This window comes from Pristiophorus japonicus, chromosome 8 (genome assembly GCF_044704955.1).
Source record: "Pristiophorus japonicus isolate sPriJap1 chromosome 8, sPriJap1.hap1, whole genome shotgun sequence".
Taxonomy (NCBI): domain Eukaryota; kingdom Metazoa; phylum Chordata; class Chondrichthyes; family Pristiophoridae; genus Pristiophorus; species Pristiophorus japonicus.
Window position 1 is genome coordinate 4,505,819 of NC_091984.1, and position 12,656 is coordinate 4,518,474.

The following is a 12,656-nucleotide window of genomic DNA, read 5'->3' on the forward strand; positions in this document are numbered from 1 at the left end:
GGTTTCAGTGAGCGGGTCAGGTGGAAACGTGGTTTTTCCCCAGCGGGCACCCAGGACCCTGCTGCGATGCACCTTTCCCAAATATCGGGTCTGTCCACACTGAGCAAACCCGACGTGCGGGGGAGGCAATTAAAATCAAGAGTGGCTTGTTTACAGCCACTTGTCAAAGTTTTTTTCCCCAGCTGACCTACATTGGCTCCCGGTTAAGCAACGCCTCGATTTCAAAATTCTAATCCCCGTTTTCAAATCCCTCCATGGCCTCGCCCCTCCCTATCTCAGTAATCTCCTCCAGCCCCACAACACTCCTCCCCAACCCCCTGAAATATCTGCGCTCTTGAGCATCCGATTATAATCGCTCAACCATTGGTGGCCATGCCTTTAGCTGCCTGGGCCCGAAGCTCTGGAAATCCCTCCCTAAATCACTCTGCCTCTCTTTGCACCTTTAAGCCGATCCTTAAAATCTACCTCTCTGACCAAGATTTTGGTCATCTGCCCCAATTTCTTATGTGGCTCGGTGTCAAATTTTTGTGACGTTTTACTGTGTTAAAGGCACTATTTAAATACACTTTGCAAGTTGTAGTGGTAGGTTTTTGGATTTGACTGGTCACCCACTGGTTTCCCACTGTGGCTACACCTTGTCTATGAAACTGAGGCAGGAGGTCATCGGCCGTTGAATCAGCTTATGAGTTGACAGCTTCAAATGTCAAGTCAAAACTCCCAGCTGATTAAGAAATGTTCCCTTAACCACTACTTTCTCTAAACTGCATTTCCACTATAGATTCAGGATGCTGCAAGTCTTTACACAAGTTTCCATCAAGTCTGACCTCACTACCTCTCCCACCATTGCCAGATCACTTCTTTCATCTCAACCTCACCTGCCTTATCTACCTGTCCTGCTACCTTCAGGGATTTTGGATCTGCACTCCAAGGTCCCTTTGTTCCTCTACACTTGTGTCCTACCATTTAATGTGTATTCCCTTGCCTTGTTAGCCCTCGCCAAATGCATTACCTCACACTTTCAGGATTGAATTCTATTTGCCACTCTTCTGCCCACCTGACCAGTCTATTGATCATCATAGGCAGTCCCTCAGAATCGAGGAAGACTTGCTTCCACTCCCAAAGTGAGTTCTTTGATGGCTGAACAGTCCGATACAAGAGCCACAGACCCTGTTACAGGTGGGACAGACATTCATCGGGGGAAGGGGTTGGTAGGGCTGGTTTGCTGCGCGCTCCTTCCATTGCCCGCGCCTGGCCTCTTCATGCTCCTTACGTCGAGACTCGAAGAGCTCAACGCCCTCCCGGATGGACTTTCTCCACCTCGGGCGGTCTGCGGCCAGGGTCTCCCAGGTGTCAGTGGTGATGTCGCACTTGACCAGGGAGGCTTTGAGAGTGTCCTTATAACGTTTCCGCTGTCCTCCTTTGGCTCGCTTACCATGAAGGAGCTCCGCATAAAGCATTTGCTTAGGGAGTCTCGTATCTGGCATGCGAACTATGTGGCCTGCCCAGCGAAGCTGATTGAGTGTGGTCAATGCTTCAATGCTGAGGATGTTAGCTTGGTTGATGTTGGCGCGCCTGTCCTCCCAAGAGATTTGCAGGATCTTGCGGAGACATCATTGGTGATATATCTCCAGCGACTTGGTGCCTTCTGTACATCGTCCATGCCTCAGACCTATACAGGAGGGCGGGTATTACTACAGCCCTGTAGACCATGAGTTTGGTGGTAGATTTGAGGGCCTGGTCTTCAAACACTCTTTTCCACAGGCGGCCGAAGGCTGCGCTGGCGCACTGGAGGCGATGCTGAATCTCCGCATCAATGTCTGCCTTTGTTGGTCAGAGGCTCCCGAGATATGGGAAATGGTCCACGTTGTCCAATGGCCGCGCCGTGGATCTTGATGATTGGAGGGGAGTGCTGTGCGGCGGTGACAGGCTGGTGGAGGACCTTTGTCTTACGGATGTTAAGCGTAAGGCCCATGTTTTCATATGCCTGAGTGAATACATTGATTATATCCTGAAGTTCAGCCTCTGAATGTGCGCAGATGCAGGCATCGTCCGCATACTGCAGCTCAATGACAGAGGTTGGGGTGAACTTAGACCTGGCCTGGAGGCGGCGTAGGTTAACCAGCTTCCCACTGGTTCTGTAGTTTAATTCCACTCTAGCGGGGAGCTTGTTGATTGTAAGGTGGGGCATGGCGGTGAGGAAGATTGAGAAGAGGGTTGGAGCGATAATGCAGCCCTGTTTGACCCCGGTCCGGACGTGGATTGGGTCTGTAATGGATCCATTGGTAAGGATCACGGCCTGCATGTCATCGTGAAGAAGCAGGCGAAGGATGTTGACAAACTTTTGGGGGCATCCGAAACGGAGGAGGACGCTCCATAGACCCTCTCGGTTGACAGTGTCAAAGGCCTTTGTAAGATCGAAAAAGGCCATGTATAAGGGCTGGCACTGCTCCCTGCATTTTTCCTGCAACTGGCATGCTGCAAAGATCATGTCTGTTGTGCCCCGCAGGGGACGAAATCCGCATTGTGATTCCGGGAGGAGCTCCTCGGCCACAGGGAGAAGACGATTGAGGAGAACTCGAGCGACAACTTTCCCAGTGGCTGTCCATTGATACCTTCCTGCAGTCTACAGTTTTCTTTTTCATTATCAACCACACGGCCAACTTTTGTATCATCTGCAAACTTCTTAATGATACCCACTACATTCAAGTCTAAATCATTGATGTATACCACAAAAAGCAAGGGACCTAGTACTGAGCCCCGCGGAACCCACTGGATACAGCCTGTAATTACTCGGTCTATTCCTTTCTCCCTTTTTAAACAACTGTACATTAGCAGTCCTCCAGCACTACACCTGTAGCCAGAGAGGACTGGAAAATGATGGTCAGAGCCACTGCTATTTCCTCTCTTGCTTTTCTTAACAGCCTGGGATACAGCCTTTTGCTTTCCTACTGCTCTGAAACGTATTTACCTTTAAGTGGCCGTTTCCAGTCCAATTTGACTAAATCACATCTCAGCTTAGTAAAATTAGCTTTTCCCCAATTGAGAACTATTACTCCTAGTATATCTTTGTCCTTTTCCATAACTATCCTAACTAAAGCAAATACCTGTACTGCAAAGTTCTGATGAAGGGTCATCGACCCGAAACATTAACTCTTCTTCCTCTCCACAGATGCTGCCTGACCTGCTGAGATTTCCAGCATGTTCTGTTTTTATTTCTAAATCTAACTGAATTATGATCACTACCACCAAAATGTTCTCTCTCTGATACCCCTTCCACCTGCCCAGCTTCATTTCCTAAAAGTCCAGAACAGCCTCCTCTCATGTTGGACTTAGAAACATAGAAACATAGAAAATAGGTGCAGGAGTAGGCCATTCGGCCCTTCGAGCCTGCACCACCATTCAATATGATCATGGCTGATCATTCACCTCAGTACTCCTTTCCTGCTTTCTCTCCATACCCCTTGATCCCTTTAGCCATAAGGGCCACATCTAACTCCTTTTTGAATATATCTAACGAACTGGCCTCAACAACTTTCTGTGGTAGAGAATTCCACAGGTTCACAATTCTCTGAGTGAAGAAGTTTCTCCTCATCTCGGTCCTAAATGGCTTACCCCTTATCCTTAGACTGTGACCCCTGTTCTGGACTTCCCCAACATCGGAAACATTCTTCCTGCATCTAACTTGTCCAATCCCGTCAACATTTTATATGATTCTATGAGATCCCCTCTCATTCTTCTAAATTCCAGTGAATATAAGGCTAGTCGATCCAGTCTTTCTTCATCTGTCAGTCCTGCCATCCCGGGAATCAGTCTGGTGAACCTTCGCTGCACTCCCTCAATAGCAAGAATGTCCTTCCTCAGATTAGGAGACCAAAACTGCACACAATACTCAAGGTGTGGTCTCATCTGTACAACTGCAGTAAGACCTCCTTGCTTCTACACTCAAATCCCCTCGCTATGAAGGCCAGCATGCCATTTGCCTTCTTTACTGCCTGCTGTACCTGCATGCCTACTTTCAATGACTGATGTACCATGACACCCAGGTCTCGTTGCACCTCCCCTTTTACTAATCTGTCACCATTCAGATAATAATCTGCCCCGTACTGGCTAAAAAAGTTCTCCTGAATGCACTTTAAGAATTCTGCCCCCTCTATATCTTTCACACTAATTCTATCCCTGTTAATATTAGGGTAATTTAAATCCCCTACTATTACTGCTGTATTGTTTTTGCAATGACCCTCACTCAGTAGCTCTTACTATGCACTGGTCAGTAGCTGTACTGCTGCTGCAAGCATTTAACATTCAGGACACAGATCGGTCAGGTTCTTAGGCTTCCGATTGTGTGACCTCGTTTTGTTGAGCACACATCCTGCCTCACTTACATGGTTTGCATGGACATCCAGCTTGATTAAATGTGGACAGTATGAGAGGGCATCAATATCGGTGATGTAATTCCTGGACAGGATGCAAATCCTCAGAGCCCAGCAATTGGTCAAGTAGCCCAGGTTTATCAGATAATGTCCAGACAAGTTTATGACCACAATCTCCTCCAGTTTCTTCTCTTTGTACATGTTATCCATCTCCCCACGCAACAGGATTAAGGATTCTGAAGGAGACACAAGGTGAGTGTTGTTTACCAGGTGTCTCATATCTGTGGAGATCTGTAGGATCAGAGTGAGAAGGAAAGCTGAAAATCATGATACAATGAGCAAGACAAATGCAGAGGCTATTGAGTGTATTTTCTGAACAAAATATGTCTCTCTTCCTTGTTCTCTTTTAAAAAAGCACATCATCTCGGCTGACACTTCAGTGCCTAAACCTAAATGTCTAAACCAGGGCCTGTCTGCCCTCTCCGGTGAACATAAATCCCACTGCACTATTCAAAGTAGAGCAGGAGAGTTCTCCTCGGTGTCCTCGACCAATACTTCGCCCTCAACCTACATCCCTAAAATAGATGATCTGGTCATTCTGACGTGACTGGACAGGTTAGATGCGGGAAGAATGTTCCCGATGTTGGGGAAGTCCAGAACCAGGGCTCACAGTTTAAGGATAAGGGGTAAGCCATTTAATCCCTATGCTCCTCCATGTTTCCTCATCTCTCGCTATTAAGAAGATTTTTCGAATTGTCTTTCTTGGAAGACATCACACTTCTCCACATTAAGCTCCATTTACCAGTTTTGCCCGCTCACTTAATCGTAATATATGTCCGTTTGTAACTTCCTCCTCCGATCTACACTACTTACCTCCTAATACATTTTCAAACTAGTAAAATTTTGAGGAAGAAAGAACTTGTGTTTATATCATACATGTCACAGAAAGGAGGAACAAAGGATTGGGAGACGGATAGCACTAAAGCAAGAAATAGTAAGGTATTAGGTGGGGTCAGACTAAGAGAGAACACAGGATGGTCTAAGATAGGTTTACAGTGTATGTATGTAAACGCATGAAGCATAGTAGACAAGGTTAGTGAGCTGCAGGTGCAAAATAGCCACATGGGAATATGAGGTTGTGGCAATAACGAAGACCTGGCTCAAAAAAGGGCAAGATTAGTATTAATATTTCTGGATAGATAGGGAAGGAAAGATAGGAGGTGGTTGTGATAGTTGTGGTCAAGGAGAATATTACAGTAGGCAAATGGCATGTTGGCCTTCATAGCTAGGGGATTTGAGTACAGGAGCAGGGAGGTCTTGCTGCAGCTGTACAGGGCCTTGGTGAGGCCTGACCTGGAATATTGTGTTCAGTTTTGGTCTCCTAATCTGAGGAAGGACGTTCTTGCTATTGAGGGAATGCAGCGAAGGTTCATCAGACTGATTCCCGGGTTGGCAGGACTGACATATGAGGAGAGACTGGATCGACTGGGCCTGTATTCACTGTTTAGAAGAATGAGAGGGGATCTCACAGAAACATATAAAATTCTGACAGGACTGGACAGCTTAGATGCAGGAATAATGTTCCCAATGTTGGGGGAGTCCAGAACCAGGGGTCACAGTCTAAAGATAAGGGGTAAGCCGTTTAGGACCGTGATGAGGAGAAACTTCTTCACTCAGAGAGTTGTTAACCTGTGGAATTCCCTGCCGCAGAGAGTTGTTGATGCCAGTTCGTTGGATATATTCAAGAGGGCGTTGGATATGGCCCTTATGGCTAAAGGGATCAAGGGGTATGGAGAGAAAGCAGGAAAGGGGTACTGAGGTGAATGATCAGCCATGATCTTATTGAATGGTGGTACAGGCTCAAAGAGCCGAATGGCCTACTCCCGCACCTATTTTCTATGTTTCACAGGTTACGTTTGCAAGGCCTGTGGAACAATGGGACACCTCCAACGTATGTGCAGGCAAGCTGCAAACCACTATGTTGCAGAAGAGGACAGATCCACGGAGGATCGCGACGAACCAGAGCCTCAGACCGAGGAGGCAGAGATACATTGGGTGCACACATTCATCACAAAGTGTCCCCTGATAATGCTGAATGTTGAACTAAATGGACTCCCGCTGTCAATGGAACTGGACACTGGCGCGAGCCAGTCCATCATGGGCAAAAAGACTTTCGAAAGATTGTGGTGCAGCAAGGCCTCAAGGCCAGTCTTAACTCCAGTTCGCACGAAACTAAGAACTTACACAAAAGAACTGATTCCCGTAATCGGCAGTGCTACCATAAAGGTCTCCTACGATGGAGCGGTGCACGAGCTACCACTCTGGGTGGTACCAGGCGATGGTGCCACGCTGCTCGGCAGGAGCTGGCTGAGAAAGATACGCTGGAACTGGGACGATGTCCGAGCCCTATCGCCCGCTGACGACACTTCGTGTGCCCAGGTCTTAAACAAATTCCCTTCGCTGTTCGAACCAGGCATCGTGGAAATTCCAAGGAGCAAAAGTACAGATCCACCTAATTCCGGGGGCGCGACCCATCCATCACAAGGCGAGAGCAGTACCGTACATGATGAGAGAAAGGGTAGAGATCGAGCTAGACTAGCTGCAACGAGAGGGCATCATTTCACCGATTGAGTTCAACGAGTGAGCCAATCCTATCATCCCAGTCCTCAAGGGAGACGGCATCGTCAGAATCTGTGCCGATTACAAAGTAACTATCAATTGTTTCTCCCTGCAGGACCAATACCCACAACCAAAGGCCAACCACCATTTTGCAACGCTGGCGGGAGGAAAGACGTTCATGAAGCTGGATTTGATTTCAGCCTACATGACGCAGTAACTGGAGGAATCATCGAAGGGCCTCACCTGCATCAACACGCACAAAGGTCTTTCTGTTTATAACAGATGCCCATTTGGAATTCGATCAGAGGCGGCGATACTCCAGAAAAGCATGGAAAGCTTACTGAAGTCGGCCCCGCGCACCGTGGTCTTCCAGGACGACATCTTGGTCACAGGTTGGGACACAGTCGAGCATCTGCAGAACCTGGAGGAGGTTCTTAGTTGACTCAACCGCGTGGGGCTCAGATTAAAACGCTCGAAGTGCGTTTTCCTAGCGCCTGAAGTGGAGTTCTTGGGGAGGAGGATCGCGGCTGACGGCATCAGGCCCACCGTATTGAAGATGGAGGCAATCAAGAACACACCGAGGTCACAGAACGTGATGAAGCTGCGGTCGTTTCTGGGACTCCAAAGAGGATGTCCTGGAGGAGTCAAGGACAGAATCTATATGACTAGAGTTAAGAAATAATCGAGGTGCCATTACACTACTAGGTGTATTCTTTAGGCCACCAACTACTGCGAAAAATATAGAGGAGCAAATTTGCAAGTATATTACAGAGAGATGCAAGAACTATAGAGCAGTGATAATGGGGACTTCAACTATGCTAAAATATAGACTGGGATAGTAATAGTGTAAAGGGCAGAGAGGGGGAAGGATTTCTGAAGTGTGTTCAGGAAAACTTTCTTGATCAGTACGTTTCCGGCCCAACGAGGAAGGGACTAAGCTGGAGTAAAAATACTTAATTGGAAGAAGGCAATTTTCAGTGGGATGAGGATGGATCGGGCCTGGGTAAATTCGAATCAAAGATTGGCAGGTCAAACTGTGGTGGAACAATGGGCTGCCTTTAGAGAGGAAATAGTTCAGGTACAGTCGAGGTACATTCCCACTCAGAGGAAAGGTAGGGTAACTAAAGTTAGAGCTCCCTGGATGACGAAAGAGACAGAGGGGTAAGATGAAGAAGTCAGGTTGAGAATACATCTGAGAATCAGGCTGAATATAGAAAGTTCAGAGAAGTGAAAAAGAAAATAAGAGGGATAAAGAGAGGGTATGAGAATAGAATGGCAGCTAACTTAAAAGGTAATTCAAAAGTCTTCAATAGACATATAAACAGTAAACGGGTAGGAAGAGGGGTGGGGCCGATTAGAGACCTACGCATGGAGGCAGAGGGTATGGCTGAGGTACTAAATGAGAACTTTGTATCTGTCTTCACCGTGGAAGATGTTGCCACAGACATAGTAATGGAGGAGGTAGAGGGGATGGAATAAGAATTGATAAAGACGAGGTACGAGAAAGGCGGGCTGTACTTAAAGCAGATACGTCACCAGGACCAGATGGGATGCATCCCAGGATGCTGAGGAAAGTGAGGGAAGAAATCGCAGAGGTACTGGCCATAATCTTCCAATCCTCCTTAGAAACAGGGGTGGTGCCAGAGAACTGGAGAATTGCAAACGTTTTACCTTTGTTCAAAAAAGGGTGTAAAGATAAACAAGCAACTGTAGATCAGTCAGTTTAACCTCGGTAGTGGGAAAGCTTTAATAAACAATGATCAGGGACTTAACAGTCACTTGGACAAGTGTGGATTAATTAAGGAAAGCCAGCAAGGATTTGTTAAAGGCAAAGCGTGTATACCCAACTTGATCGAGTTTTTTGATGAGGTAACAGAGAGAGTTGATGAGGGCAATGCAGTTGATGTTGCAAAGTCCTTACTCTACAGCATGAAACCACACGAGGCACATTCTGGGGACTAGGTCACACCGTGACCGTGACTCTTTATTTCAGGACTCCAGAAGTGATGACCCTCCGTGGGACCTCCCTTTATATACCTGAGTGATCAGGTAAGGAGTGTCTCCCACAAGTTCACCCCTTGTGGTCAAGGTGTGCATCTAAATGGAGTGTATACAGTAATACAGTGGTGTTACATTGTGGTTACAAACATGACAGATGTGGTGTACACGGATTTCCAAAAGGCATTCGACAAAGTGCTACCTAATAGGCTTGCCAGCAAAATTGAAGCCTATAGAATAAAAGGGACAGTGGCAGCATGGATACGGAATTGGCTCAGTGACAGGAAACAGAGAGTAGGGGTGAATGGTTGTTTTTCGAACTGGAGAAAGATATATAGTGGTGTTCCCCAGGGGTTGGTACTAGGACCACTGCTTTTGTACATATTAATGACTTGCATGTGGGTATACAGGGCACAATTTCAAAATTTACAACAGTACAAAACTTGGAAGTGTAGTGAACAGTGAGGAGAATAGTGATAAACGACAAGTGGACATAGACAGGCTGATGGAATGGGCAGACACGTGGCAGATTAAATTTAACGCAAAAAAGTGCGAAGTGATACATTTTGGAGGAAAGAATGACAGGCAATATAAACTAAAGCATACAATTCTAAAGGCGGTGCATGAACAGAGAAACCTGGGGGTTTATGTGCACAAATTGTTGAAGGTGGCAGGGCAGGTTAGGTTGAGAAAGCAGTTAAAAAAGCATGAGAGATCCTGGGCTTCATAAATAGAGGTATAGAGTACAAAAAAGTGTATAAAACACTGGTTCAGCCTCAACTGGAGTATTGTGTCCAATTCTGGGCACTGCACTTTAGGATGGATGTGAAGGATTTGGAGAGGGTGCAGAAAAGATTTACAAGAATGATTCCAGGGATGAGGGACATCTGTTACATGGATAGACTGGAGAAGTTGGGGTTGTTCTCCATTACAGCAGAGAAGGTTGAGAGGAGATTTGATAGAGGTGTTCGAAATCATGAGGGGTCTGGACAGAGTAGATAGAGGGAAACTGGTCCCATTGGCAGAAGGGTCGAGAACCAGAGGCCACAGATTTAAGAGAAAATCAAAATTCTGAGGATCATAGAAATTTACAGCATGGAAGGAAGTCATTTCGGCCCATCATGTCTGTGCCAGTTGACCAAGAGCTATCCAGCCTAATCCCACTTTCCAGCTCTTGGTCCATAGCCCTGTAGGTTACGGCACTTCAAGTGTGCATCCAACATGCTGGAATCTGAAATAAAAACAGAAAATGCTGGAATTCTCATCGGGTCAGGCAGCATCTGTGGAGAGAAACAGAGTTAACATTTCAAGTCTGTGACCCTTGGTCAGACACAGATTTAAGGTGATGGGCAGAAGAACCAAAGGTGACAGGGGGAAAAAAACCTTTTTACGCAGTGAGTGGTTAGGATCTGGAATGCGCTGCCTGAAAGGGTGGCGGAGGCCGACTCAATCGCTGCTTTCAAAAGGGAATTGGATAAGTTCCTGAAGGAAAAAAATTGTTCGGTTACAGGGACAGGGCAGGGGATAGACAGATCTTTGAGCAATGGGGAGTCAAGGGTTATGGGGAGCGGGCAGGGAAGTGGAGCTGAGCCCATTATCAGATCAGCCATGATCTTATTGAATGGCAGATGCAGGCTCGAGGGGCCAAATGGCCGACTCCTGCTCCTATTTCTTGTGTTCTTTTGATTGGGACTAGCTGGACTGCTAGATGCAGAAAGAATGTTGCCGATGTTGGGGAAGTCCAGAACCAGGGGTCACAGTCTAAGGATAAGGACCGAGCTAAGGAGAAACTTCTTTACTCAAGAGTTGTTAACCTGTGGAATTCTCTACCGCAGAGAGTTGTTGATGCCAGTTCATTGGATATATTCAAGAGGGAGTTAGATATGGCCCTTATGTCTAAAGGAATCAAGGGGTATGGAGAGAAAGCAGGAAAGGGGTACGGAGGTGAATGATCAGCCATGATCATATTGAATGGTGGCGCAGGCTCGAAGGGTCGAATGGCCGACTCCTGCACCTATTTTCTATGTTTCTTGCAGAGAAGCAGCTTGGGCTTCTGTGCTGTAACCATTCTAATGATAAGCCATCTCTCTCTCTCTCTCTCTCTCTCTCTCTGTGTCTCTATGTCTATCTAGCTCTCTCTCTCTATCTCGCTCTATGTCTCTCTCTCTCTCTCTCTGTCGGTCTCTATCTCTCTCTCTCTCTCTCGGGCTCTCGGGCTCTCGCTCTCTCTCTCTATGTAGGTCTCTCTCTCTCTATGTCTGCCTCTTGCTGTCTCTCTCTCTGTCTCGCTCTATGTCTATATCTGTCTCTATGTCTCGCTCTATGTCTATGTCTGTCTGTCTGTCTCTCTCTCTCTCTCTCTATGTCTCTCTCTCTCTGACGGTCTCTGTCTCTCTCTCTCTCTCTGTCGGGCTCTCGATCGCTCGCTCTCTCTATGTCGGTCTCTCTCTCTCTCTATGTCTGCCTCTCTCTCTCTCTCTCTATGTCTGCCTCTCTCTCTCTCTATGTGGGTCGCTCTATGTCTATCTCTCTCTGTCTCGCACTATGTCTATGTCCCCCTCTCTCTGTGTCTATGTCCCCCTCTCTCTCTTGCTATGCCTGTCTGTCTGTCTCTCTCTCGCTATGTCTGTCTGTCTCTCTCTCTCTCTCGCTATGTCTGTCTGTCTCTCTCTCTCTCTCTGTCTCGCTCTATGTCTATCTCTCTCTCTTTCTCTATGTCTATCTCTCTCTCTGTGTCTATGTCCCTCTCTCTCTCTGTGTCTATGTCCCTCTCTCTCTCTATGTCGATGTCCCTCTCTCTCTCTCTATTGCTATGTCTGTCTCTCTCTCTCTCTCGCTATGTCTGTCTCTCTCTCTCGCTATGTCTGTCTGTCTCTCTCTCTCTCTTGCTATGTCTGTCTCTCTATGTCTATGTCTATGTCTCTCTCTCTCTCTATGTCTATGTCTGTTGCTCTATGTCTATCTCTCTCTCTCTGTGTCTATCTCTCTCTCTATGTCGATGTCCCCCTCGCTCTCTCTCTCTATGTCGGTCTCTCGCTATGTCTGTGTGTCTCTCTCTCTCTATCTCTCTCTATGTCTATCTCTCTCTCTCTCTATGTCTGTCGCTCTATGTCTCGCTCTATGTCTATCTCTCTCTGTCTCGCTCTATGTCTATCTCTCTCTCTATGTCTATGTCCCCCTCGCTCTCTCTCTCTCTCTCTCTTATGTCAATCTCTCTCTCTCTCTCTCTCGCTATGTCTGTCTCTCTCTCTCTCTCAATGTCTATCTCTCTGTCTCTCTATGTCTATCTCTCTCTCTATGTCTATGTCCCCTCGCGCTCGCTCGCTCTCTCTCTCTCGATGTCTGTCGCTCGATCTCTCTCTCTCTCTCTCTCTCGATGTCTATCTCTCTCTCTCTCTCTCTCTCTCAAGGCCCGGGTGTGTGGTGCGGGCAAACACTCGCCTTGCTGCAGACCCTCTCTCGGACACACGCCATGTCTCTCTGTCTCTCTCTCTCTCTCTCTGTCTCTCAGGCTTCTCCGGCCCGCCGCCGTTGCTATGGAAACACTCCCCCGCCGTGCGCATGCGCTCCCGCTTGGGCCAGGAAGCAACCATTTACCTCCCCGCTCCCTCCCCTCCCATCACACACGAACACACAACAGCAGCTCCAACCCTCCATTATTATAATCAC

At 47.2% G+C, this 12,656-nt stretch overlaps 1 protein-coding gene across 4 annotated transcripts in view; it reads right to left on the reverse strand.

The window, feature by feature from the left end:
• LOC139268001 (leucine-rich repeat and IQ domain-containing protein 3-like) overlaps window positions 1-12,531 on the reverse strand; it is a 71,432-nt gene extending 58,901 nt beyond the window's left edge. For 3 of the 4 annotated variants that reach the window (XM_070885963.1, XM_070885964.1, XM_070885962.1), the window contains exons 1-2: window positions 12,429-12,531; window positions 4,383-4,661 (exon numbers count right to left, since the gene is read on the reverse strand). In XM_070885963.1, coding sequence (XP_070742064.1) covers window positions 4,383-4,661; window positions 12,429-12,461 — 312 coding nt within the window. In that variant the 5' untranslated portion in view covers window positions 12,462-12,531. The remainder of the gene's footprint in view (window positions 1-4,382; window positions 4,662-12,428) is intronic. The other variant, XM_070885965.1, reaches the window with a different exon arrangement.
• Between the last annotated feature and the right edge of the window lie 125 nt (window positions 12,532-12,656).